Source organism: Topomyia yanbarensis, chromosome 2 (assembly GCF_030247195.1).
Source record: "Topomyia yanbarensis strain Yona2022 chromosome 2, ASM3024719v1, whole genome shotgun sequence".
NCBI lineage: Eukaryota > Metazoa > Arthropoda > Insecta > Diptera > Culicidae > Topomyia > Topomyia yanbarensis.
Window position 1 is genome coordinate 396,827,698 of NC_080671.1, and position 27,522 is coordinate 396,855,219.

General features: G+C 38.2%; 2 protein-coding genes across 2 annotated transcripts; both read right to left on the bottom strand.

The window, feature by feature from the left end:
• Positions 1 to 6,835: 6,835 nt before the first annotated feature.
• LOC131680842 (uncharacterized) lies at positions 6,836 to 8,272 on the bottom strand. Its single transcript, XM_058961553.1, has one exon. It carries the CDS (start codon positions 8,270 to 8,272, stop codon positions 6,836 to 6,838), a length of 1,437 nt encoding a protein of 478 aa, XP_058817536.1.
• Positions 8,273 to 8,696: 424 nt separating this feature from the next.
• LOC131680843 (uncharacterized) lies at positions 8,697 to 11,250 on the bottom strand. Its single transcript, XM_058961554.1, has 2 exons — positions 9,698 to 11,250; positions 8,697 to 9,492 (listed from the first exon to the last, which is right to left on the bottom strand). Exons 1-2 carry the CDS (start codon positions 11,248 to 11,250, stop codon positions 8,697 to 8,699), a joined length of 2,349 nt encoding a protein of 782 aa, XP_058817537.1.
• Between the last annotated feature and the right edge of the window lie 16,272 nt (positions 11,251 to 27,522).

Below are 27,522 nucleotides of genomic sequence, written 5' to 3' on the forward strand. Positions count from 1 at the left end.
GCACGAATTCATTCGTCGTTTTCTGCAACGAAGTATTTTCGTGCATTGTAAATAGTAAGTTTTGTTCATTTCATGAACAAGAATGGCCGTATGGTGAACGAAAGCTTTCGTAAATTTTACACATTTAATGTACACTGCACGAATGTTATCGTTGATAACGACATTATTTTTCGTGAATGAAATGAAATGTTTTGTTTATTTTAATAGACGTTTATGTATATTACAAACGATTTGGTTGGTCGTATTCGATCTTTTAGGATCGATATTTGCAGCACCGATATTGCTCCGGCAGAGAAAAACTCAAAATTATTCATACAAAATCAACGAGCAGTTCGCGACGGCTCAACTGATTCTGTACTGCTCTAGATTCTTAATCAACTGGAAGCGAAAGAGGTTCAGGAAATCTTCCTGCAACATGCGGACACGGATACGACTACTAAATAGTCAGACAACAACAATGATCTGACGAATAGCAACAATGGCTCCATATTGCTCTTTTGACGTGGACGATTTGACGAATGGTGCTCGTAAATATTATAAAGATATTCGTATATAACAGCGCAAGACTCGTTTGCTGAATGAAGCTGTTTCATAATAAGCCAACGAAAGTCATTTTGTGGTTTTCACGAAGAACTCGTAATAAAAAATAAGTGTTTTGATAGAACTACGAACGATTCATTATATATACGAAAAATTCGTGTATTTTATGAAAGTTGTTTGTACGAAATTAATTCCTACCGATTTACGAATATATTCTATCAGTGTGGGGTCTTAACACTGTGGCTGCCCAGGAAAGTGAAAATCGTTGGTTTCGTGGACGACGTGTCAATAACGGTGAGACACTTGAAGAAATGGAGGTGTCGGTGACGGAGACATTCGATGCGATCGAGAGCTGCATGAACGGGTCAAGCTGCAAATAGCTCACTACAAGACGGATTTGTTGTTGGACAGCAACTGCAAAGCAGTTCAGCGGATACAGATCACCATCGGAGGGCATGTGAATACATCGAAGCGTGCACTGAAGCAATTGGGAGTGATAATCGACGACTGATTGAGCTTAAACAACCACGTTGATTACACATGCGAAATATCGGGTCTTTATCTAGTGTTTCGTCATCGATACTGCGATATGGGGCTCCTGCTTGGGCGCTGAAAACCAAGTGAAACCGCGAAAAGCTGAACAGGACGCTTCGACTGCTGGTCGTACGAGTTGCGATTGCGTACCGGAGGCAGTATGCCTTGTCGCCGAGATGATCCCCATCTGCATTACCCTGACGGAGGATATCAAGTGCTACAATCAATGAAACGTCAGAAACGTGAGGAAGATGATGAGAATCGATTCGATGGTGACGCAGCAGCAGGAATGGGATAATACGGAGAAAGAAAAGTGGACCTATCGGCTCATCCAAATCTGTCGACGTGGGTCAATAGAAAGCACGGAGAGATGACCTTCCACCTGAAACAGCTCCTACCGAGCCACGGCTGCTTAAGGAGTATCTTCATTGGTGTGGGTAAGCAACGTCAACACTGTGCCTGGAGAGTCTTTGAATGTTCGAGGTTTGAAGTGACGTGCAGGGAGCTACTTAAAACGGGAGGACCGGACATCAACCCGAATAATGTAGCCTACAGAATGACAAGCTACGTAGAGACGTGGAACACAGTAAACAGAGATATGATGTAGATAAGTGATTCTCAACCTGGGGTCCGCGGGCCCCAAGGGGGCCGCGAAGTCATTGCTGGGAGTCCGCGAAGAAAAATATATTTTTCGAGTGCATATTGAAATTTCAAATCTTGTTTCCTAACAAATTGAAAATAACATATTGATAACATACAAAATTAATGTTTATCTGTGGGGGTCCGCAGCAACCCAGTGTGATATCTAAGGGGTCCGTGGTACGAAAAAGGTTGAGAACCGCTGATGTAGATCATGACCGTCTTACAGCGGAATGGACATCGAACAACGGTTTCGGGAGAGCAATCACCGCCAGGGAACTCTCCGCAGGTATAAGCTAGATCCTCCGCCGAGGACTGGTCGAATAGACTGCAACAGAGCAGTGAGTATGAGTCGTCGAAACCCCAGCGAACCGGACGTCACGCTCCATGCGGATTCGCCAGACCGACCACGGCACCCCACCGGTTATTCTAATAGAAAAATAACGAAAACCAAAGAAGAATCGATATTGGGAAAACTTTTCTGGCCAGCGAACTCTCCGTTAGCGTAAGCTAGATTCACCGCTGGGGACTAGACTGAGTAGACAGCGACGAGACACCACTAGTCGCGAGTCATCGGCGCACCCGTGCATCAGCGCACCAGCGCATCGGATACCCTGCTTCACCAGAATCGCCGAACTAGCTGTAGCTCGATCTCAGGAGAACTTCTCTCGCCGGGGAATTCTCTGTCGGAGTAGGTCAGGTCCATCGTCGGGGACTAGACCGAGTTGTTCGCGAACAAATCGAGGACTGAATGGACCATCAAGGAAGTAGTGCTAAATGGCCCAAGAAGAGAACTAAATGGCTTAAAGGAGTTGCGATGCTAAACGGCACCGGTTACAGAGTCAAAGGGCTCAAGAAGTTGTGGTACTGAAACCAAATAAGAATCGGTATCGAGAGAAGTTCTTTCGTCTAGGACCTCTCCGTCAGCTTACAGTAAGATTCACCGCCGGGAACGAGACCGCGTAGACCGCGACGATACACCACCAGTCACGCCGGGGCTCCATCAAACCGGATTCCCTACTCTATCGGAATCGCCGAACTGACCGCAGCACCTGGCTGGTTGGCTCGAACTTCTCTCGCCGGAGAACTTTTCGTTGGAGTAGGCAAGATCTATCGTCGGGCACAAGACCGAGTAGTTCGCGAACCAGTTGGAAGCTCAACGAGGAAGTGGTACTGAATGGCACAAGGGAACTGAAGGGCTCAGTAAATTAGACAGTCTGAAGTTTACCGCCCAGATTGTCCTCGTAGGGGAAGAGCATTTATTCTATACCAACAACTAGCTTTCCTACCTTGACTACCCAAACCCGTTCCCTGAGTTGTTGATTTTTGAACATTTTTTTCCTGCTCAGAATGTTTTTGAACATTTTTTCATATATATACAAAAAAATTCATATCCCTCCCCCCGAAAAAATTTCTTACTACGCCACCGGCGCACAATAACTGCAGTGGCAGTAACGTTGCGTGATACCAATGGATTACTGGTCAGAAATATTTTTTCATTTCAATTTCCACCCCATTTTGTGGTATTTTCCAAAACACGATTTTTAAACTTTCACTCCTCAAAATAATTGCACTTTTTCAAAAATATCGAAATTCCATTTTTACCGTTTCAAGATCATTCTTTGAACAATTGAGAATCATTTGATTTTTTTTAAATCGGTTCGAAATTCGCAAAATTATAGGAAGCGATTTTTTCACTTTTTATTTTGTTCAAACCAATTTATGTATCATTGATTCAATAAATTTCTTACTTTCACTTACACAGCGGTTTTCGAAATTTAAAAACGAAGAAAGTGATGTATTATACATTTCTTTTGTTTGCATTTTTACCTGCGAAAAATGCGATCAAACGCGTGGGGTACATTTATATCCCAGTGCAACATTCTAGGGTGGAAAACGCAAGTGCAACGTTCTATGGTTAAGAATGTAATAGACATTTCCACAATTATATTGAACATAATCGATCATGGTCATAGTTTGAAGAAATGAGAAAGGCACAATTGCACCGTTAGGTGGATTAAAACAGGTTTTTCCGGTACGAATCGCACCGGAATTAGTCGAGAACTGACGTTTAGATCCGAGGAGATTCCTGCTGGAATACCATTGTACAGTTCACTCGACGTCAGGGAAGCCACTTTTCGAACTAATTCCAAGTAACAATTGATGTTTTAAAGTGCACTACGAGTGCAATCAAAGTTTTATAAATGGCTATAAACCTACCATACAACCTCAATGTTTGTTCGCAGGATTAGAAAAATATTTCCATCGATACCAGACTATAGGAGACTATAGGTAAACGAAATCATTCAGGAAAATAGGTAAGGAATACTTCGACTACAAAAGAAAGGCTCGGGAAAGGAAAATAGATAGGTTACCGACCATTCCCCGCATCTGTTCAAAGTAATCAAACGAATGAAGTTTGAAATTTTTGTTATATCGTTCATATCAGGGAAGGAATATAAACAGAATAAGAAAGCAGAAGTTCAATCAGAGGTGACAGAAATGAGATCAAAATATTATCAAACAGGGTTCCCAGTAAGTAAGGAACATCATTCTAAACTCGAGAAAGGCACATAATATCAATCAGAAGATTAGGGTTAATTTAAAGAAGAAAAATCGAAGTATGATGCAGGTGCTTTGGTACTTGAGAAACAAAGACGTTTGGATACCAAATAGTTCCAGGACTACGCGCATATTTTGGAAATTATAAATTAGGTGAGATTTACGGTTCTACTACTGACAAAACAGCACTGGATGTACCTGAAATGGGAATGTACCTTAACCCTTTCGTTCGCGCGCGCGTAATACCGGGTTCTTCGGACACTTTGAAACACTAATTTTTCACTACTGAAAACACTTTAATTTTATTGAGCGAACGAAAAACTAGTTTTATTTTCACGGAGCGAAAGGTAGACGATCTTATCGTCACGGTGGTTTATTTGATCTGATCTGTCTAGTACATAGATCGGCTGGCCGGCTGCCGGGTCAAGCACGATAGCAGAAGGCCTATTCGCACTCGACCACCTGCACTCGTGGAGTGAAACAGGCCAAATGATCCTATGGGAGAAAGCGAGAACGATCTGATCACAATGTGTGGATCACATTGGGGATGATCAAGTTTTTCTACCCTACTATTTAATCTCTCGCTCGAACATATGCCAGCCGCCTTGGAATCTCAAGGATTTCAAATATAATTGTTTCCTACTCTAACTACTGCTTGACAAATTCAATTTTTCTGGTTTGTTTTGATTTTAAGTTTCTACTGCTACTGTATATATAAGATTATAATTTGCTGCTACTGCTGGGAACGTTGACAGTGACCCAATTTCGATGCGGGTTATATACTATGTCTGATGAAGTCCTAGTGACCTACTTTTTACGATTGTTATATACTGCAACTGCAATGATGATCTTGACACCGTAAATCAGCTGATTTTCTTCGTGCTGTGTCTGGATGTCTATTTAGTGTTTTGACTACTGTTTTTTCGATCGGTGACATTAGTGTTGTTGCTTCTCAACGGGTTGAACATCTTGCTATACTGGAACTACTGTTTGCATTTTCATCGCTTGCTCGCGGATGTGTATATTTCCTTTCACTGGAACGGTTGATCGTCGATGTTGGATGCGTTTGAAGCTTTTTTCATGGATACTGATGGACGGATGGACTGGTAGAGTCGATTGGATGAATTAACGATTGTGTTGGTTCAGCGTCTAAGCCGCCGACTGGCTGATGTCGTCCTTGATGGTACAGCGGACCTGTGCCGCCGGCTGGCTGGAATCGTCTTCGAAAGTGCAGCGGATCTGTGCCGCCGACTGGCTGATGTCATCTTCGATGGTGATGATACTTGCTGGGATAAAAAACGGGTGTTTTTTAAAAGGTAAAATGATACAACGAAATGACTTCCCTGGAACGGAGGCCCTATGGCCTCCACGGTCACCCCTTGGTGACGATGAACTCCATCTGTCGTGCTGATTGAAGACAACTCTTGGCATCTCGACGGTAGACCTGGGCAGATTGATCTACGATGATTGCGACGAAGCTACTACGTTGGTGAAACCGCCTAAGCGAGCTGGCCATGCTCGTTGACGACCTTGGCGTAGAGCGGGAAGGTAGAATTGCGCAGTTCTTCCTTCGGAAATGGTTCTGCTGGTGTCGTACCTCGAAATAACCAAGCGTGATACTTGAGTTAGTATTAATTCTAACGTGGCGCGGCCGTGAGCACGCGCTGGCGTCGAGCGCCGCTGCTGTGGTTGAACGGTCAACCGAACTGGAACATTTTGCACGAACAGATGCACAAGGCATGCATGATAACCACCACCGAAAACAACACAGTTACCTTTTCTCAGATGAACGGCTTGAATAAGCGTTCGGAGCGACGGGTCTACCAGACGCTCAGGGATGTATAATGATGGTGTGCGGAGGCCTCCTGGCCTCCGCCGTTGGAGGAGTCTCGTTCTCCTCGGCTGATGAAATGAAGTTATCGCGGATGGGTAGCACGCAGATCTTCGAGATCGCTCGTTTGTAACTACCATCCTTCGTCTGTACTTTGACGACTCGTACGTTTTCATCTGGTCCCTGTTGAATCTCCGTCACTCGCGCTAGTTGCCATTTTAACGAAGGTAGATTCTCTTCCTTGAGAACAACCATAGTGTTCGCGCCTCTGTTCAGCGCTAATAACTACCAAGTAAAATTATTCACACGATTCCATCATAATCGAGCAGAATCTCCAACCGGTAAGAACATTCCAGAATAAACTGTCAGATATTTGACTCGCATACAACAGTAGCAACAATAGCAACAGCAGCAGGCGCGGTAATACATCATCGTCAGTGAGCGAATGTTCCACGTGTTTCTACAACGCATGGCGTGTAATATAAATACGCGCGTTCTGCGCATCGCAGCAACCAGTTTTATTTCAACAAGTAAAGTGTTAAGTGCGATCAGTATTATTCCAACAAGTGAAGTGTAAATTACAAGTGAGAGTGAAATTCCAAATAAAGTGTAAAGTGTGAAACAGTACTTTTTGGTCTAATCACATCACATCCAGCAACAAGTGGTTTTCCGGCATACAGTCCGCTGAAGTTGTTTGTGGTTTTGCTTTGAGTGGTCCATCCAAGAGTTTTATTTGTCTGCGGACAAGTGTAAACATAGCCAGCCACCAACAGCAAGCTGCAAATTTTCCACAGCAAGGGCCACCCCTAGGCCCAAACACATAGTGCCTACGCGTAGGTTGTCTCTTTGCCGTGTCCACTTTGTCCTGTTGTGAAGATTCGACAAGTACTGTGTCGACCATTTCTTCCACAACTGCTGCGTGAACCACTGTGTTTTTTGCCAAGCCGAGAGTCGGTTTTCTGGTATCACTTCAAGATCGGGTTCTGGAATTGCTGTCAGAGGTCGCTGTACCAGGAAATGTCCCGGTGTTAGCGCTTCGTAGTCGTCTGGGTCGTTACTAACTGGGGTGAGCGGTCGTGAGTTCGAAATCGCCTCGATCTGAACCAAAACCGTTTGCATTTCGTCATACACTAGAGTGTGCAAGCCGATCGAACGTTTGAAAAGCGTCTTGAAGGATTTCACCGCGGACTCCCACAGCCCGCCGAAGTTTGGGTCGTCTGCTGCCTCTTTTGTGACTGCGTTGTGGAACTGTTGGTTGTGAAACAGCCGGCGAATTTCATCCAGCTCCCGTTTTGCACCGACGAAATTCTTAGCATTGTCACATATAATCAAATCGGGTCTACCACGTCGAGATGTAAATCGCTTCAACGATGCCAGGAACGCTTGTGTGGTGAGGTCTGCGACTATCTCCAAGTGTACTGCCTTGGTGACTAGGCAAACGTAAACTGCGACAAAACATTTTGCAGGCTGGCAACGTCGATGCGGATAGACCAAAGAAAATGGTCCACAGTATTCGACTCCGACTCTTCGAAACAGTGAACAGGGAGTTACTCTCTTGGGTGGAAGATCTGCCGTGATTTGATCCTGTGCCTTGGGCCGTACTCGAAAGCAAGCGACGCACTCGTGGATTACCTGCTGTACCAGGTTTCTGGTGAACACTGGCCAGAAACGCTCTCGCATAGCCGAAATCAACAGGTGCTGTCCCGCATGGAATAGCTTCCGATGGTAGTAAACAACTACGATTTTTGTCAGCGGGTGATGAGGGTCAAGAATATACGGATGCTTGCGATTCGGTGACACAGCTGCATGCCGTAACCGGCCGCCGACGCACAGTATGCATTCCCTGAGAATCGGCTTTAGTGAAATAATGCGCGACGAATCTCGCACGTGGAGTTGCTTAGACAAATCGGTAAGCTCCTGCGGAAAGCTTTCTTGTTGAGCTAGCCGGACTAGCATTTGTAATGCCTCATCGAGTTCTGATGCAGTGATAGGACTGCGCCTTCTGCAGTTGCGGTTGACTGTTTGAGCGTTGAACCGAAAACGGCGAATGTAAACCGTAACACGAACTAGCTCCGACAGTGACGATCGTAGTTTGAAAATCTCACTGGGAGTGGTTGTCTGGAGTACTTTTCCTCCAAATCTGCTGACTCGATGTTTTCTTCCCATGTCTGATTGGTCTCAGTTCGATATGCTTCTTCCAATAACAGCCAGTGCGGTCCGTCGCACCAAGCATGTTGGTACTGAAGCTGCGCTGGGGTCATCCCACGGGAGATTATGTCTGCTGGATTTTCTACACCTGCGACGTGATTCCAGGTGCCGTCCTTCGTGATGTGCTGGATCTCAGAAACTCGATTTGCGACGAACTGCTTCCATCTTGACGGCGACGATGATAACCAGCACTTAACGATCATCGAATCCGTCGAAAAGAACGATTTTGCCGAAATGCGGAGACTCTGTACGACCTTTTCGTACAAATGAGCAAGTAAAAGCGCTGACGATAATTCCAAGCGGGGTATAGACTGCCTTTTCTTCTTCTTTTTTAGGTTTTCAAGCGGAGCAACCCGCAACTTGGGCGTCAACAGCCGCACAGCTACGGACCCAGCCTCTGTAACTGTTCTAATGTACACGCTCCATACGCTAACTCGGATGCGTCACAGAATCCGTGAATTTCCACTTCTGCACTGCTGCTAATGCTTCCAACCCACCGGGGGACCGAGAGGCTATCCAAACCGGCGAGGTTTCTCCGATATTCGTGCCAATACTCTTGCAACTCTTCAGTCAGCGGTTCATCCCAAGAACACTCCTGCTTCCACAATTCTTGGATGAAGATTTTCGCTTGTATGATGACTGGCCCCACGAGCCCTAGGGGGTCACACAATCGCGAGACGTCTGATAGCACTGTGCGCTTGGTAATTACCGCAGCAGAGCTCCAGACCGGGGTAGTGAATCGAAAGCGATCGGTACTGGGTTCCCAGACAAGTCCTAGCGTCTTGATAGTTGAGCTAGACGAGTCTAACTCCAGAATCGAACGGTCGTCTCTTAAGTGTTCAGGGACATTTAGTAGCAGCTCTCTGTTGTTAGAATTCCACTTTCGTAGTGAAAACCTAGCTGACTCCAGAAGCTCGACCAGCTGCTGTATCAGCTTCTTTCCATCCTCTACGTCGTCTACACCTGAGAGCATATCATCCACGTAGAAAACTTGCTCCAGCACCTTAGCAGCTTCTGGGTGCGTTTCTGCTCCTTCTTCCGCCAAACTTCGCAGACATTTCGTGGCCAGATACGGTGCAGACGCGGTTCCGTACGTTACTGTGGTTAGCTCGAACGTACGGATTGGCTCTTCTATAGAATCTCTCCATAAGATTCTGTACTCGAACCATTCGATACATCTTGGCGATGTCGGCAATAATTGCAAATCGGTGCGTACGAAAACGTAGCGTGATGCTGAGGAGATCTTTCTGAACAACGGGACCGACCATCAAGCCGTCGTTCAATGAAATTCCTGTTGATGTACGACAGGAAGCGTCGAAAACCACTCGGAGTTTCGTGGTGGTGCTGTCCGGCTTCAGAACAGCGTGATGCGGTAAATAATACTTCTTGCCTCCATCGATATCCTCGATCACCTCCTTCATATGCTCGAGAGTTAGATATTCGTGGATGAATTCAGAATATACCGTCTTCAGGTCCGGATTACCTGCGAATCGCCGTTCGAGTCCCATGAACCGCTTAAGTGCTGTTGCCTTTGAATCTCCCAGTTTACTGATAACATGTTCCTTTTTTGGTAGTGTTACAACAAATCTACCACTCTCGTCTCTCACTGTAGTCTGCTCGAAAAACTGTTCGCAGGATGATTCTTCTACAGAATTAATGCTGGTGGTACGACAAGTCTCCAGATCCAAAAATTTAGTAAGCTGCTCTTCGACCTCCGCTGTCGAGCATACGTGAACCAGTGAGCATGGTTCGCCGCTTGAGCTGTTAGGAATGCGTCCCGAAAGTATCCACCCAAACACCGTATTCTGCAAAGTCGGTCCTGATGGTGTTGCTCTCTGTCGCTCATTCTTCAGCAAGTCCATGTAATACTCCGCCCCTATGATCAAATCAACTGGGCCAGGCTCGTGGATACCGGGATCGGCTATCAGAGTAGAATCTGGAAGATCCCACTCGGCAGGATTGAAACTCGTCGTCGGCAAAAGAACAGTCAATTTCGGTAGTACATGGAACTGCATTTCTGCGGTGAAGGATGATATAATCCTGGATCTGGGACTGATCTCTGCTTTGATCAATTTGGTGGAAACTGATCGAGATGAACCGATTCCTTGAACTGACGAATATGTAGGGGATTCATGAAACTGCAGCTTATTCGCAAAACTTGCTGGCATTAGACAGTGCTGAGAACACGAATCAAGCAGGGCTCGTGCGAGCGTTGTTCTGCCAAAACGGTCCTTGATTGTCACGAGAGCGGTTGACAGGAGTATGTTGTGTGTTGGTGTGATGGGGAGTGCAATATAATTTTGACTTGTGGTGGGTGTGTCTGTGGTTGGCTGTGTGTTGTTTGTGCGCTGCGAGTTGGCAGTATTAGTGTGTGTGTGTTGGTTCGGATTGTGTTGCTTAGTCTGTGACTGTCTCGGTTGCGCGTCTTGAGACGGAGGTCTCGGCTGCGAGTGTGGAACGGATGATTTGGGTGCTCCATGTAGCATGGAGTGGTGCTTCTGTTGGCAATGACGACAGACTCCTCTCTCGCAGGAACTTGAAGAGTGTCCAGGACGCAGACAGTTACGACACAACCTGTGCTTAGCAACAGCTTCGATGCGCTCCGAAACCTTCATCCGTTGAAACAAAGCACACTGAGAAGGAGGATGCCACGATTCACTGCATAATGTGCATCTGTTCGACGTCTTCACAACAGCGTGACAGACGGTTGATTTAGAAGAACGATGATCGATGGTCTGGGATTTTGCAGGAGCGACTGATTGAAGAACATCACAGTGGTTGCGGAGAAAACTGAGAAGGGCTGCATACGTGGGAACCTCCTTCGAGTTGTGGTGAGTTTCCCACTGGCGTAGCGTAGCGGAATCGAGCTTGGAACACACCATATAAGCGAGAATGGTGGTCCACTCCGAAGTGTTCTGACCTATCTTGTCCAACATTTGGAGATTTTTCTCAAAGTCGATAATGAGTTGATTGAGTTTATCGTAGCTCTCCCTTTTGAGACCTTCAATGGCAAAAGTGCATCCAGGTGAGCCTTCACGATGAGTTTTTTGTTCTCATATCGGTTCTCCAATATTTCCCACGCAACAATATAATTGGCGGCAGACAATCCTACTGAACTGATTTCTTGCAGTGCATCACCAGCCAACGACGACCTCAGATATGAAAACTTATCCACATCAGTCAGCTGAGGATTGCTGTGAATGAGACTTTGAAAGGAATCGCGGAAGGTTACCCACTCAAAAATTTTGCCACTAAATGACGGCAGACGGATTTCAGGCAGCTTTACCTTCGAAAATGTCGCTATTTGGTGCGTACCAGAACCATCATCTCCAGCAATCGATGATTGGTGTCCCCCTAACTGTAATGGCGGTAAGAAATTCGGCAACAAGGTCATCATGGATGCTTTAAGCGCATAGAAATGATTTTCAAATTCCTGCAATAGTCGATCGTTCTCATTGTCCAGATGGTCCAATGCCTCTTGCTTCACATCTGGATCCGAATCGGCATGTTTCGTCAATTCAGCGTCTTCAACCAACGAACTGCGAAATATTCCTTGTGGATCTCTTCCAGTCCATGCATTCGCAGGCTGACTTGTCCGCCATCTCTGGCCTCTTCATAATGCTGGACAAAATGACGCACACCCTCCAAGGACCTTAAAAGCTGACGTTCCCGTTTCCGCAAGGATCGTAACTCGGTTGCCATTCTGACTCACAGCACTACAATATACTATCAAATTTTGGCGCCACAGCGTCTCTACGTCTGACCGGCGTCGAAAATGGCGATGCTATTTTTCCCGCACTGTTTCAATCCGCTTTCAATGCACTTTGGCGGTCTTGCTTTGGGGTCACTGCCCTTGTTAAAAATTCACTGACCGCTTTTGTTTCTGAACTTCACCACGTGTTCTGTCTGTTTCGCAAAGTGTCTGAAAACCACTGCACTGATTCACTATCCGGCTCGAAGGACAAATGTTCGCGCGCGCGGAATACCTGGTTCGGACACATTGAAACACTAATTTTTCACTACTGAAAACACTTTAATTTTATTGCGCGAACGAAAAACTAATTTTATTTTCACGGAGCGAAAGGTAGACGATATTATCGTCACGGTGGTTTATATGATCTGATCTGACTAGTACATAGATCGGCTGGCCGGCTGCCGGGTCAAGCACGATAGCAGAAGGCCTATTCGCACTCGACCATTTACTACCTGCACTCGTGGAGTGAAACGGGCCAAAGAAAGCGAGAACGATCTGATCACAACGTGTGGATCACATTGGGGATGATCAAGTTTTTCTACCCTACTATTTAATTTCTCGCTAGAACACCTTTCATGCCCAATTTTTTCTAGTGCAGATAGGGTTTCAAAACTATTTTTCCTTGAAAACGGTGGGGTCAAGAAACACGATAAGCCTTTTTTCATAGAAATAGGTGCTACCCTTGCAGTGTTAGAAGCTGCTCAATTTTTACCTTCCAATGCTCAATACTTTTTTTCATGAATATTTACAAAAGTTCACTTGTGTGAAAAACGTAGCCAAAGACAGTCTAAATTGATAGGTTTTATCAGTTTTCAATAATATTGCAACATAACCAAGATATATAAAAAATTCATTTTCTATCGTCAACGTAAACTGCCCCTGGCAGCACTGCTCCATCGGAAACCAATCAGACTAATTACAATAACTTCAGTTCTAGAGCTGATCCTTGTAACTGTTAATACATACTCAAATTAGCCTTACTTGATTTCGTGAGCAAATCTTGCCTCAATCAAAAGTTATAGCTGTTTAAAAACGTTGTTGTTCACAAACAACATGGGCATGAATGGGTTAAAAAGAAACGTTAAGAAAAGGGGGAACGAAGGAGGGAATGAAAAGAAAGGTTTCGAACCGGACAGAAGAGAGAATATAAAGTTTATACTAAATTCGTAAGAAGCTACTAACAATTCCCTCTATACATTTAGTGACATGCTAGTACATTCAAGCATATACGTTAAATGAAAAGATGATTCTGTAACAAATGGTTACAAGTTCGGTTAATTGATAGTTTTTGACACATAGTTTATAGGCTTATGATGAATGCTAACTACCGCTTCTGTAACTATTATTTTTTAAACACATCTTTGTTAGTAACAGATAAAACTTTTCGATTATCAGCCACAACTTCAAATGGCCTGCCAAACCAAGCATTTTTTGAGAAACAGATTGTTTGTCCACTTATATACGGCAACGGCATTCCTTTGCAAAGCACTATTAAAAGCCTAACTCCAAAAATTGTTTTTTTCGAAAACTGTCATAGCGTAATGGTATGCTGATAACAATCAATTTGACACAAAGCTATTGTAGGGAATATTGAAGCTCCTTTGGATTACACTTTATTAGCAGAAGCGACGAGTTAAACACATGCTATTAATCAACTTTAATGTGTTTGGTGTAAATGATAAACTTTAACACTAATTCAGAATATTTTTAGGGTTTATTTATCACATACTTTTTATTTGTTTTACCCTCAAAAATTGACTGTATTGAAATATTTCATCTGTCCCCCCATCAGCAAAATCCTAGTCACACCCCCATAGGAATGTACTTTCGGGTCTGCGTCTCTGTTCGCCAACCACAACTGGAACACCTACCGCCCCCACCCGAGAGTATCCTTTCAGTCAGCTAAAAAATTTGTGAGTTGCTGTTGATCTTGCGTGGCTCCGTATAAATAAATTGTCTAGTTTTTTTGTTTCACGTGGTGTGTTTGATTGGTGGGGACAAGGTTTTTGTTCCAAGTAAAACTCATGTTTTAATATTCTTTCTGTACCATAGAAATATAGATAGGTGGTGGTTCGCCGTAGAGAAATACCGAAATGCACCTTGTGTCGAGTACGTGTTGACCTTGAACGTTGTTTATTGGGAGTTGGTGGGGCTATCAATCATTCGGTTCACTTGAGTCAGACCGATGGAAATATTTCAGTACAGAAAGTTATTGCTAGATGGTCAGATACATAAAATTACGTTCATCAACCGTTGGTAGAACCTTGCTGGGATTGTTCATCATAACTTTGTATTTCGCTTGGTTGACAACATCTTGATAATGTGCATTACTTTTCAATATCAAGCCACAATAACGGCCCGATTTCAGTCAATCAATGGAATAATTTTGAATAGTTGTCCTGTAAATCTGTTAATTAATTCGAAATGACACATCATCAAACCAGAACTATATTCGGTAAATTATTGTCTAATCTTGTCACCCATTTATCAGAAAAGTTACCAAACAAAAGTTGTCCCTTTCCCATGAACAAGCCAAAACAATCCAATTCTAATTCATTGCTCGGATCGGTTCCCTACTTACCGACCGAAGGGAATCCTAATGACGGTAATTATCCTTAATGATCTAAAATTTCTTGCCGCCATCCTAGGGAACCAATTAGCATTATCGCATTTTTGCTGTGGCCGACATCACGCTTATTTTCCACCCACTGATGTGGGAGGGAGGGTAGCCTTTTGCATTCAACCGAGTGAAGGGGTGCCCGGCCGGGTTCCGAGCGGACAAAAGTCCAATACATATTCGGTTACAATTTCCTTTCTGTTTCTGTAATTTCGCTTTGTTCTTTATGGAAACCGTTTGCTTAGTGAAACGTTCGTTTGTTGTGGCAATTCAGCTGAATGCGTTCTTAAGCATTTATGGTGTTGAACTTATTTTTTCCATACTGCTATACCCAATCTGACCACTTTAATCCGTTGGATGGTAGTATCTTTGTTCGACGAATCGGTTCGAATAATAGGTTGAAAATTTTGGAGTATTTAACTATCGCCGCGCCATATTTATTATTGTGCAGAATATCATGAAAGACACATATTTTCCGCCAACTATTATTTCTATTAGGGTGATAATAAGCTTTGTTCGAGAGTGGCAACGAGTACGAAGAAAGCATGTCATTGGTTACAGCTGTTTTCCGATTTATTTGCATGGATCCAATTTAACCAAATAACGGATCGCTCGGATTCGTAGAAATCATGTATATTCACTTCAATCGATTTGAATCACGCATTTGCTAACAAATATCATGTAAATGAGGTCGGCGGCTGTGTTGAATTATTTTGCATCTTCTATTAAAGCATATTCGTACGGTTATTGGAAAGGAGAATCTTCTTTCAACAAGCAACGAGAGAAGCTTAAGGTTAAAAAATCTCTTCGAATGTTATAGAAATGGAAAAAATTTTTTGGTCTCTTCCACCAATGCTATTTGATATTCAACTAAATTCAATTTGAGTCTTTTTGAAAATGTTCCTTCTTCACAACATGAGCTGACCGCAATTCGATCGGATCATTTAAATAATTCAAAAAAGTTAATGCCGAATTTTTTTGTTCACCTCGTGTTAGAATTCGGATGTTGAAAATGTATTTGAAATCTGCTAAGAATCACTAGAGGATCAAAATTAAAAATTGAAAATTAAAAGTTCAAATTCCAGATTCCAAATTCAAAATTAAAAATTCAAAATTCACAATTCAAAATTCAAAATTCAAAATTCAAAATTCAAAATTCAAAATTCAAAATTCAAAATTCAAAATTCAAAATTCAAAATTCAAAATTCAAAATTCAAAATTCAAAATTCAAAATTCAAAATTCAAAATTCAAAATTCAAAATTCAAAATTCAAAATTCAAAATTCAAAATTCAAAATTCAAAATTCAAAATTCAAAATTCAAAATTCAAAATTCAAAATTCAAAATTCAAAATTCAAAATTCAAAATTCAAAATTCAAAATTCAAAATTCAAAATTCAAAATTCAAAATTCAAAATTCAAAATTCAAAATTCAAAATTCAAAATTCAAAATTCAAAATTCAAAATTCAAAATTCAAAATTCAAAATTCAAAATTCAAAATTCAAAATTCAAAATTCAAAATTCAAAATTCAAAATTCAAAATTCAAAATTCAAAATTCAAAATTCAAAATTCAAAATTCAAAATTCAAAATTCAAAATTCAAAATTCAAAATTCAAAATTCAAAATTCAAAATTCAAAATTCAAAATTCAAAATTCAAAATTCAAAATTCAAAATTCAAAATTCAAAATTCAAAATTCAAAATTCAAAATTCAAAATTCAAAATTCAAAATTCAAAATTCAAAATTCAAAATTCAAAATTCAAAATTCAAAATTCAAAATTCAAAATTCAAAATTCAAAATTCAAAATTCAAAATTCAAAATTCAAAATTCAAAATTCAAAATTCAAAATTCAAAATTCAAAATTCAAAATTCAAAATTCAAAATTCAAAATTCAAAATTCAAAATTCAAAATTCAAAATTCAAAATTCAAAATTCAAAATTCAAAATTCAAAATTCAAAATTCAAAATTCAAAATTCAAAATTCAAAATTCAAAATTCAAAATTCAAAATTCAAAATTCAAAATTCAAAATTCAAAATTCAAAATTCAAAATTCAAAATTCAAAATTCAAAATTCAAAATTCAAAATTCAAAATTCAAAATTCAAAATTCAAAATTCAAAATTCAAAATTCAAAATTCAAAATTCAAAATTCAAAATTCAAAATTCAAAATTCAAAATTCAAAATTCAAAATTCAAAATTCAAAATTCAAAATTCAAAATTCAAAATTCAAAATTCAAAATTCAAAATTCAAAATTCAAAATTCAAAATTCAAAATTCAAAATTCAAAATTCAAAATTCAAAATTCAAAATTCAAAATTCAAAATTCAAAATTCAAAATTCAAAATTCAAAATTCAAAATTCAAAATTCAAAATTCAAAATTCAAAATTCAAAATTCAAAATTCAAAATTCAAAATTCAAAATTCAAAATTCAAAATTCAAAATTCAAAATTCAAAATTCAAAATTCAAAATTCAAAATTCAAAATTCAAAATTCAAAATTCAAAATTCAAAATTCAAAATTCAAAATTCAAAATTCAAAATTCAAAATTCAAAATTCAAAATTCAAAATTCAAAATTCAAAATTCAAAATTCAAAATTCAAAATTCAAAATTCAAAATTCAAAATTCAAAATTCAAAATTCAAAATTCAAAATTCAAAATTCAAAATTCAAAATTCAAAATTCAAAATTCAAAATTCAAAATTCAAAATTCAAAATTCAAAATTCAAAATTCAAAATTCAAAATTCAAAATTCAAAATTCAAAATTCAAAATTCAAAATTCAAAATTCAAAATTCAAAATTCAAAATTCAAAATTCAAAATTCAAAATTCAAAATTCAAAATTCAAAATTCAAAATTCAAAATTCAAAATTCAAAATTCAAAATTCAAAATTCAAAATTCAAAATTCAAAATTCAAAATTCAAAATTCAAAATTCAAAATTCAAAATTCAAAATTCAAAATTCAAAATTCAAAATTCAAAATTCAAAATTCAAAATTCAAAATTCAAAATTCAAAATTCAAAATTCAAAATTCAAAATTCAAAATTCAAAATTCAAAATTCAAAATTCAAAATTCAAAATTCAAAATTCAAAATTCAAAATTCAAAATTCAAAATTCAAAATTCAAAATTCAAAATTCAAAATTCAAAATTCAAAATTCAAAATTCAAAATTCAAAATTCAAAATTCAAAATTCAAAATTCAAAATTCAAAATTCAAAATTCAAAATTCAAAATTCAAAATTCAAAATTCAAAATTCAAAATTCAAAATTCAAAATTCAAAATTCAAAATTCAAAATTCAAAATTCAAAATTCAAAATTCAAAATTCAAAATTCAAAATTCAAAATTCAAAATTCAAAATTCAAAATTCAAAATTCAAAATTCAAAATTCAAAATTCAAAATTCAAAATTCAAAATTCAAAATTCAAAATTCAAAATTCAAAATTCAAAATTCAAAATTCAAAATTCAAAATTCAAAATTCAAAATTCAAAATTCAAAATTCAAAATTCAAAATTCAAAATTCAAAATTCAAAATTCAAAATTCAAAATTCAAAATTCAAAATTCAAAATTCAAAATTCAAAATTCAAAATTCAAAATTCAAAATTCAAAATTCAAAATTCAAAATTCAAAATTCAAAATTCAAAATTCAAAATTCAAAATTCAAAATTCAAAATTCAAAATTCAAAATTCAAAATTCAAAATTCAAAATTCAAAATTCAAAATTCAAAATTCAAAATTCAAAATTCAAAATTCAAAATTCAAAATTCAAAATTCAAAATTCAAAATTCAAAATTCAAAATTCAAAATTCAAAATTCAAAATTCAAAATTCAAAATTCAAAATTCAAAATTCAAAATTCAAAATTCAAAATTCAAAATTCAAAATTCAAAATTCAAAATTCAAAATTCAAGATTCAAAATTCAAAATTCAAAATTCAAAATTCAAAATTCAAAATTCAAAATTCAAAATTCAAAATTCAAAATTCAAAATTCAAAATTCAAAATTCAAAATTCAAAATCCAAATTCAAAATTCAAAATTCAAAATTAAACATTCATAATTCGAAATTAGAAATTCAAAATTGCAATTTCCAATTTCCAATTTCCAATTTCCAATTTCGAATTTCGAATTTCGAATTTCGAATTTCGAATTTCGAATTTCGAATTTCGAATTTCTAATTTCCAATTTCCAATTTCCAATTTCCCATTTCCAATTTCCAATTTCCAATTTCCAATTTCCAATTTCCAATTTCCAATTTCCAATTTCCAATTTCCAATTTCCAATTTCCAATTTCCAATTTCCAATTTCCAATTTCCAATTTCCAATTTCCAATTTCCAATTTCCAATTTCCAATTTCCAATTTCCAATTTCCAATTTCCAATTTCCAATTTCCAATTTCCAATTTCCAATTTCCAATTTCCAATTTCCAATTTCCAATTTCCAATTTCCAATTTCCAATTTCCAATTTCCAATTTCCAATTTCCAATTTCCAATTTCCAATTTCCAATTTCCAATTTCCAATTTCCAATTTCCAATTTCCAATTTCCAATTTCCAATTTCCAATTTCCAATTTCCAATTTCCAATTTCCAATTTCCAATTTCCAATTTCCAATTTCCAATTTCCAATTTCCAATTTCCAATTTCCAATTTCCAATTTCCAATTTCCAATTTCCAATTTCCAATTTCCAATTTCCAATTTCCAATTTCCAATTTCCAATTTCCAATTTCCAATTTCCAATTTCCAATTTCCAATTTCCAATTTCCAATTTCCAATTTCCAATTTCCAATTTCCAATTTCCAATTTCCAATTTCCAATTTCCAATTTCCAATTTCCAATTTCCAATTTCCAATTTCCAATTTCCAATTTCCAATTTCCAATTTCCAATTTCCAATTTCCAATTTCCAATTTCCAATTTCCAATTTCCAATTTCCAATTTCCAATTTCCAATTTCCAATTTCCAATTTCCAATTTCCAATTTCCAATTTCCAATTTCCAATTTCCAATTTCCAATTTCCAATTTCCAATTTCCAATTTCCAATTTCCAATTTCCAATTTCCAATTTCCAATTTCCAATTTCCAATTTCCAATTTCCAATTTCCAATTTCCAATTTCCAATTTCCAATTTCCAATTTCCAATTTCCAATTTCCAATTTCCAATTTCCAATTTCCAATTTCCAATTTCCAATTTCCAATTTCCAATTTCCAATTTCCAATTTCCAATTTCCAATTTCCAATTTCCAATTTCCAATTTCCAATTTCCAATTTCCAATTTCCAATTTCCAATTTCCAATTTCCAATTTCCAATTTCCAATTTCCAATTTCCAATTTCCAATTTCCAATTTCCAATTTCCAATTTCCAATTTCCAATTTCCAATTTCCAATTTCCAATTTCCAATTTCCAATTTCCAATTTCCAATTTCCAATTTCCAATTTCCAATTTCCAATTTCCAATTTCCAATTTCCAATTTCCAATTTCCAATTTCCAATTTCCAATTTCCAATTTCCAATTTCCAATTTCCAATTTCCAATTTCCAATTTCCAATTTCCAATTTCCAATTTCCAATTTCCAATTTCCAATTTCCAATTAGAGGTGTGCGCCGCGCCGCCGATTTCAAGTAAAAATCGGCGGCGCGCCGGCGTCACGCCGATGTGCTTACTATTTCTACATGCAATCATCGGCGCGGCGCGGCGGCGGCGGCGTGGCGCACACCTCTATTTCCAATTTCCAATTTCCAATTTCCAATTTCCAATTTCCAATTTCCAATTTCCAATTTCCAATTTCCAATTTCCAATTTCCAATTTCCAATTTCCAATTTCCAATTTCCAATTTCCAATTTCCAATTTCCAATTTCCAATTTCCAATTTCCAATTTCCAATTTCCAATTTCCAATTTCCAATTTCCAATTTCCAATTTCCAATTTCCAATTTCCAATTTCCAATTTCCAATTTCCAATTTCCAATTTCCAATTTCCAATTTCCAATTTCCAATTTCCAATTTCCAATTTCCAATTTCCAATTTCCAATTTCCAATTTCCAATTTCCAATTTCCAATTTCCAATTTCCAATTTCCAATTTCCAATTTCCAATTTCCAATTTCCAATTTCCAATTTCCAATTTCCAATTTCCAATTTCCAATTTCCAATTTCCAATTTCCAATTTCCAATTTCCAATTTCCAATTTCCAATTTCCAATTTCCAATTTCCAATTTCCAATTTCCAATTTCCAATTTCCAATTTCCAATTTCCAATTTCCAATTTCCAATTTCCAATTTCCAATTTCCAATTTCCAATTTCCAATTTCCAATTTCCAATTTCCAATTTCCAATTTCCAATTTCCAATTTCCAATTTCCAATTTCCAATTTCCAATTTCCAATTTCCAATTTCCAATTTCCAATTTCCAATTTCCAATTTCCAATTTCCAATTTCCAATTTCCAATTTCCAATTTCCAATTTCCAATTTCCAATTTCCAATTTCCAATTTCCAATTTCCAATTTCCAATTTCCAATTTCCAATTTCCAATTTCCAATTTCCAATTTCCAATTTCCAATTTCCAATTTCCAATTTCCAATTTCCAATTTCCAATTTCCAATTTCCAATTTCCAATTTCCAATTTCCAATTTCCAATTTCCAATTTCCAATTTCCAATTTCCAATTTCCAATTTCCAATTTCCAATTTCCAATTTCCAATTTCCAATTTCCAATTTCCAGTTTCCAATTTCCAATTTCCAATTTCCAATTTCCAATTTCCAGTTTCCAATTTCCAATTTCCAATTTCCAATTTCCAATTTCCAATTTCCAGTTTCCAGTTTCCAATTTCCAATTTCCAATTTCCAATTTCCAATTTCCAGTTTCCAATTTCCAATTTCCAATTTCCAATTTCCAATTTCCAATTTCCAATTTCCAATTTCCAATTTCCAGTTTCCAATTTCCAGTTTCCAGTTTCCAATTTCCAATTTCCAATTTCCAATTTCCAATTTCCAATTTCCAATTTCCAATTTCCAGTTTCCAATTTCCAATTTCCAGTTTCCAGTTTCCAGTTTCCAATTTCCAATTTCCAATTTCCAGTTTCCAGTTTCCAATTTCCAATTTCCAATTTCCAATTTCCAATTTCCAGTTTCCAATTTCCAATTTCTAATTTTCAATTTCCAAGTTCCAATTTCCAAATTCCAAATTCCAAACTCCAAATTCAAGATTTAAAATTGAAATTTTAAAATTCTGAACTTAAAAGTCAAAATTTAAAAGTCACAAGTCACAAGTCACATGTCACAAGTCACAAGTCACAAGTCACAAGTCACAAGTCACAAGTCACAAGTCACAAGTCACAAGTCACAAGTCACAAGTCACAAGTCACAAGTCACAAGTCACAAGTCACAAGTCACAAGTCACAAGTCACAAGTCACAAGTCACAAGTCACAAGTCACAAGTCACAAGTCACAAGTCACAAGTCACAAGTCACAAGTCACAAGTCACAAGTCACAAGTCACAAGTCACAAGTCACAAGTCACAAGTCACAAGTCACAAGTCACAAGTCACAAGTCACAAGTCACAAGTCACAAGTCACAAGTCACAAGTCACAAGTCACAAGTCACAAGTCACAAGTCACAAGTCACAAGTCACAAGTCACAAGTCACAAGTCACAAGTCACAAGTCACAAGTCACAAGTCACAAGTCACAAGTCACAAGTCACAAGTCACAAGTCACAAGTCACAAGTCACAAGTCACAAGTCACAAGTCACAAGTCACAAGTCACAAGTCACAAGTCACAAGTCACAAGTCACAAGTCACAAGTCCCAAATCAATCAAAAGAAAAATTGAAAATTAAAATCCGAAATCGAAAATCGAACATTAAAAATTGAAAACCGAAAATCGAAATTCGAAATTCGAAATTCGAAAATCGAAAATCGAAAATCGAAAATCGAAAATCGAAAATCGAAAATCGAAAATCGAAAATCGAAAATCGAAAATCGAAAAATCGAAAAATCGAAAAATCGAAAAATCGAAAAGTCGAAATATCGAAAAATCAAAAAATCGAAAAATCGAAAAATCGAAAAATCGAAAAATCGAAAAATCGAAAAATCGAAAAATCGAAAAATCGAAAAATCGAAAAATCGAAAAATCGAAAAATCGAAAAATCGAAAAATCGAAAAATCGAAAAATCGAAAAATCGAAAAATCGAAAAATCGAAAAATCGAAAAATCGAAAAATCGAAAAATCGAAAAATCGAAAAATCGAAAAATCGAAAAATCGAAAAATCGAAAAATCGAAAAATCGAAAAATCGAAAAATCGAAAAATCGAAAAATCGAAAAATCGAAAAATCGAAAAATCGAAAAATCGAAAAATCGAAAAATCGAAAAATCGAAAAATCGAAAAATCGAAAAATCGAAAAATCGAAAAATCAAAAAATCAAAAAATCGAAAAATCGAAAAATCGAAAAATCGAAAAATCGAAAAATCGAAAAATCAAAAAATCAAAAAATCGAAAATCGGTGAACAAATTAATATTGTTTTGTGACTTGAAATTTGCAATACATACATCTTACAAACGGGTGCCACAAAGCCCCCTTTTGATGAAATTTAAACCTTTTTTGTCAAAAATTTGAAAACCGGCTGAACCCATTTACAAGCAATTATCGATCTGCTTCGACTGAATCTCCTTCGGTTCCGGACCGGCATTAATTAGGCATCGTTTTCATTCAACCATTTCACTACGAAGGGAAAAAATACGTTATTGGTTTAAATTGAGTTTGCTTGCAAATTGATATCATCAAACGAGAAGTAAGGGGTAGGCGTAGAATATTCCCACTTTGAAGTTGCTCATTTCAACAGGAAAAGGGATCATGTTCTGTTACACGTTCAAGGATCCTATTTTTCGGACGTCGAACAAAACCCGTAGGTAGTAGGTTGGAATCGTTTAGACAACCGTTTGCACATGCATATATGCAGTAGCAGACCAGGGCAGCTTCTTCGGCAGGTGCGCCCTGTTGGAAGCGAGTTTCTTTAGAAGTAAAGTTTTAGGTTGGTTTGATTAAAATTTCAGTTTGTGAAGTAGCTATCGTAAAAAACATTCGAACATTTGATCTATTTGACGTTTTGAATACTAGCTAGTTTTCAACACTGGATAGAAGTAACAATGCACCTTTGATTTTACCGTGATTCAAGTGACACAGCAAGCGGTTCCAGCAGAGCGCGTGTCGTAGAGAAAACCATGAATGCTTCAGATGCAAATTTGCCATTTAAGTGGCATTGAATTTCAAATCAAGCCAGTTTGGCTGGTAAGGATGGTTGATTTGACTTGATGGAAGTTTTTAGCACTTCTTGATGAAGCGAAAAGTCTGAATCAGAACATAGCCGAAGTTGGGTTTTTGAATTCAGGAAGGTAATATGTAGAATGCATACAGTAGCATGTTATAAAATTGATTGGAAACCTGAGTGCGAATGCGATGTCCTAAATATAATAGGTTGTATTATCTAATTAATTTAATACATATCAGAAGCGAAAAGTAATTGTCTGACTTCGTCGAAATGAACCTTTTGCTATATGTACAACAGTCATACAACACGCCCCCCTCTCCCAAACCAAAATTCGTTGGATTAACAAAAATTGATGGTGACTAATTTGATTAAATATTGCACAATAAAAATTTTGGAAGTATAATGCCCGATCACTACATTGGAAACCTATTGTTTTAAGCATCATGGGGACTTTTTGGAAAATTGTGGGAATGGGTCCTGTAACTGATCTCTTAGCCGAGGTCCCATAATTGTCTAATTATCATGAGCTCGTTTTTGAAGAGATGCTACGAAATATGGATTAGGGACATTGCTTCGAATAGGTAGCACAGTTTGATGTTTATAAACATTTATGTTTATTATGTTTATAAACATCAAACTGTGCTCCCTATCCGAAGCAGTGTCCCTAAATGAAAAGTCAGAGTCCCAGTTTTAACATTACTTCTTGCTTGAGCAAATCTTGTCTAAATCAAAAGTTATTGTTGTTAATAAATATCACAGACATGAAGGGTTAAATTTGGTTCATTTACTCAGATAGACCGACCCATGTTTATTTTCAGATTTATTGCGACACTACAAATCAAAAATAACTTTTTACAAAGACCAGAAGAATATACACCTCTGGTGATAGTTTGAAAATTAAACAGTTTAAAAAAATCCCAGGAATGCTTGCGAATGATATAAAAACAGTTTCAACAATAATATTCGCACAGAATGTAGCTCGAACGATGCGAGGCTGTTACCCTACCTTGGCATTGCCATCCAGAAAAACTAGAATCTCAAGAGAACCCAGTGTACACTTGAGCTAACGAACGACTCAAGAGCTGAGATGTCATCGTCGTCTTTCCCGTCGTCGTCGTCATCGTCGCCGGCGTCTTCGGCATCGCCCTCGCCAACGGACACAGACTTGCAGTTCTTCACCAACCTGCAATCATCTACGTTAACACAAACATAAATAATCGTATGGCTCTTATTTGTGCTTCACTGCAAAAGGAAATAATCGGACAACGGACAACTGATTCCAGCGATTGTTTGCAGAAGAAGAAAAAAATCCACCCAGCGAATGGAACCGTCTCCCGTCAAACAGCTTTTCTGCTGACTGACGGCAACGCATCGTCTTCCTGACACTTTCAACCGAATGCAACCCCGTTAGCCACACGGAACCACTTCAATTTGCACCGTTTCTTGACTCACTCTTTTCGGTTCTCTTTCCTGGTGTTTTTTTCTGACAGTGCCATTTCCGTTGCTTCTCATGTACGATCATTCATGTAATAAATATATCGCCATTAAGAGAAGCACGTTTTCCGCATTTTCATCAGCTTCGTCAAGATGAAGTATCCAGACGTCAAGAATGCTGCAAATGATGAATGGTTCTAGGTACTGCTATCGTCGTCAGCCTTCGGGTTGGTTGATTCGGACTGCGCGAAAGGACGGGGTGGAGGTTGTTTTGCGTTTGGTATAGATCTTCTCATGATGATATTTTTTTTCGTTGGAGTGCTGCTGGATTTTGCACTGATTTAGGATTGGCTATTCAGAATTTAAATATAGGCTCACTGTGCCCTATTTTATCTTACGGTTTGTTTGTTTGCTCTCTTTCGGCACAAAAATAACATTTTTGTTGCTGGTGCTCTGGTACTTCTGGTACTAATCAGTTAATAAACGGGCCCAGATTTGATTAAGAGCCAAATTGTCAGATCGCTTGCTAGATAAGGAATTATTAGGCAAACTTTCTCAGTTTTTTCACAAAAAAAGGAAAAAATGATGTTTGAATTAAACCAAAAATTAATTCATAAGTTAAATTTGTATGAAATAGAGAGAAATATTCAGCTAAGCTTTGTCGTCCCCTTTGTTCGCCAGTGCCAGTTTACTTAAACAGTTTTGGGCCTTCTTCAGGTTCCGCTTGACAATGGACCAATATTTCTCGATTGGGCCGAGGTTTAGTGTGTTGGGAGGGTTCTTGTCTTTGGGCGTCACCTGAACCTTGTAGGCGTCATACTACTACTACATTGCAAATCGATGCTATTTATATGGATCTATCTGCGGCCTTCGACAAAATCAACCATGATATCGCAATAGCGAAGCTGGACAACTCCAAATCAGCATTAAGGACTGTCTATCTGCACCATTCTTCGCTACATCCTGCATACCACAAGGAAGCCATCTCGGTACAGTTATATTCCTCCTCTACTTTAATGACGTTCATTTCACATTACAAGGACCCCGCCTTTCTTTCGCCGACGACATGAAAATTTTTCAACAAATACAGGATAAAACCGATGCCGAGCTTCTTCAGAGGGAACTGGACAGCTTTAGTACGTGGTGCGATCTAAACAGAATGATTTTAAACCCGAGCAAATACTCAATCGTTACGTTCACGCGGAAACGCCAACCGACTCAGTTTAACTACCATTTCTTCGGCTCGAGCATTCCAAGACACTCTCACATCAAAGATCTCGGAGTCATCATGGATTCGGCATTAACATTCAAACCACATACGTCATACATCGTGGATAAGGCATCACGACAGCTTGGGTTCATCTTCCGAATAGCGAAAAACTTCAGGGACGTATATTGTCTTAAATCGCTTTACTGCGCGTTGGTCCGCTCAACGTTAGAATACTGTTCAGCTGTTTGGAATCCGTACTACCAGAACGGGATTGACAGAATCGAGGCTGTACAACGCAGGTTCATACGCTTCGCCCTTCGGCATCTCCCATGGCGAAACAGATTTCAGCTGCCGAGCTATGAAAACCGTTGCCAGCTAATACACCTCGATACACTCAGCATTCGGAGGGATTGCTCTCGAGCCCTGTTCGTCTCGGACTTACTCTCTGCCAGAGTGGATTGCCCTACAATCCTCGGACGCCTGGATCTTCAAGCCCGCGTTCGAGCTCTACGTAATAACTCCCTTCTGCGAGTTCCGTTCAGGAGAACCAACTATGGTTGCCAGAGCGCAGTTACCGGACTCCAGCGAATTTTTAACAGTGTGGCGACGGCCTTTGACTTCAACCGGACGCGGAATGCGATAAAAGCGAAAATGTTGGCAATTTTAAAATGTAATTAGTTTAAGCAACCACCATTGGGGCCAAGGGGCCTGTTGGTGAAGGTAATAAACATAAACATGTCATTTTTCCTTAATGGCAGACTTCAAAACCCGCCCAAAAATAGCATAGAAAAATCGAGTTGCTTTATGAAAGGTAGCAGATATTTTTCATACACTTTTTCAAGTAATTTCTTACTTGTTGGCGTGTTCGGTCGCAATGAAAATATCGCTTTTCAAACCACAGGTACAGAAAGCCTGGCAAACCGGATATTTCTGTGTGAA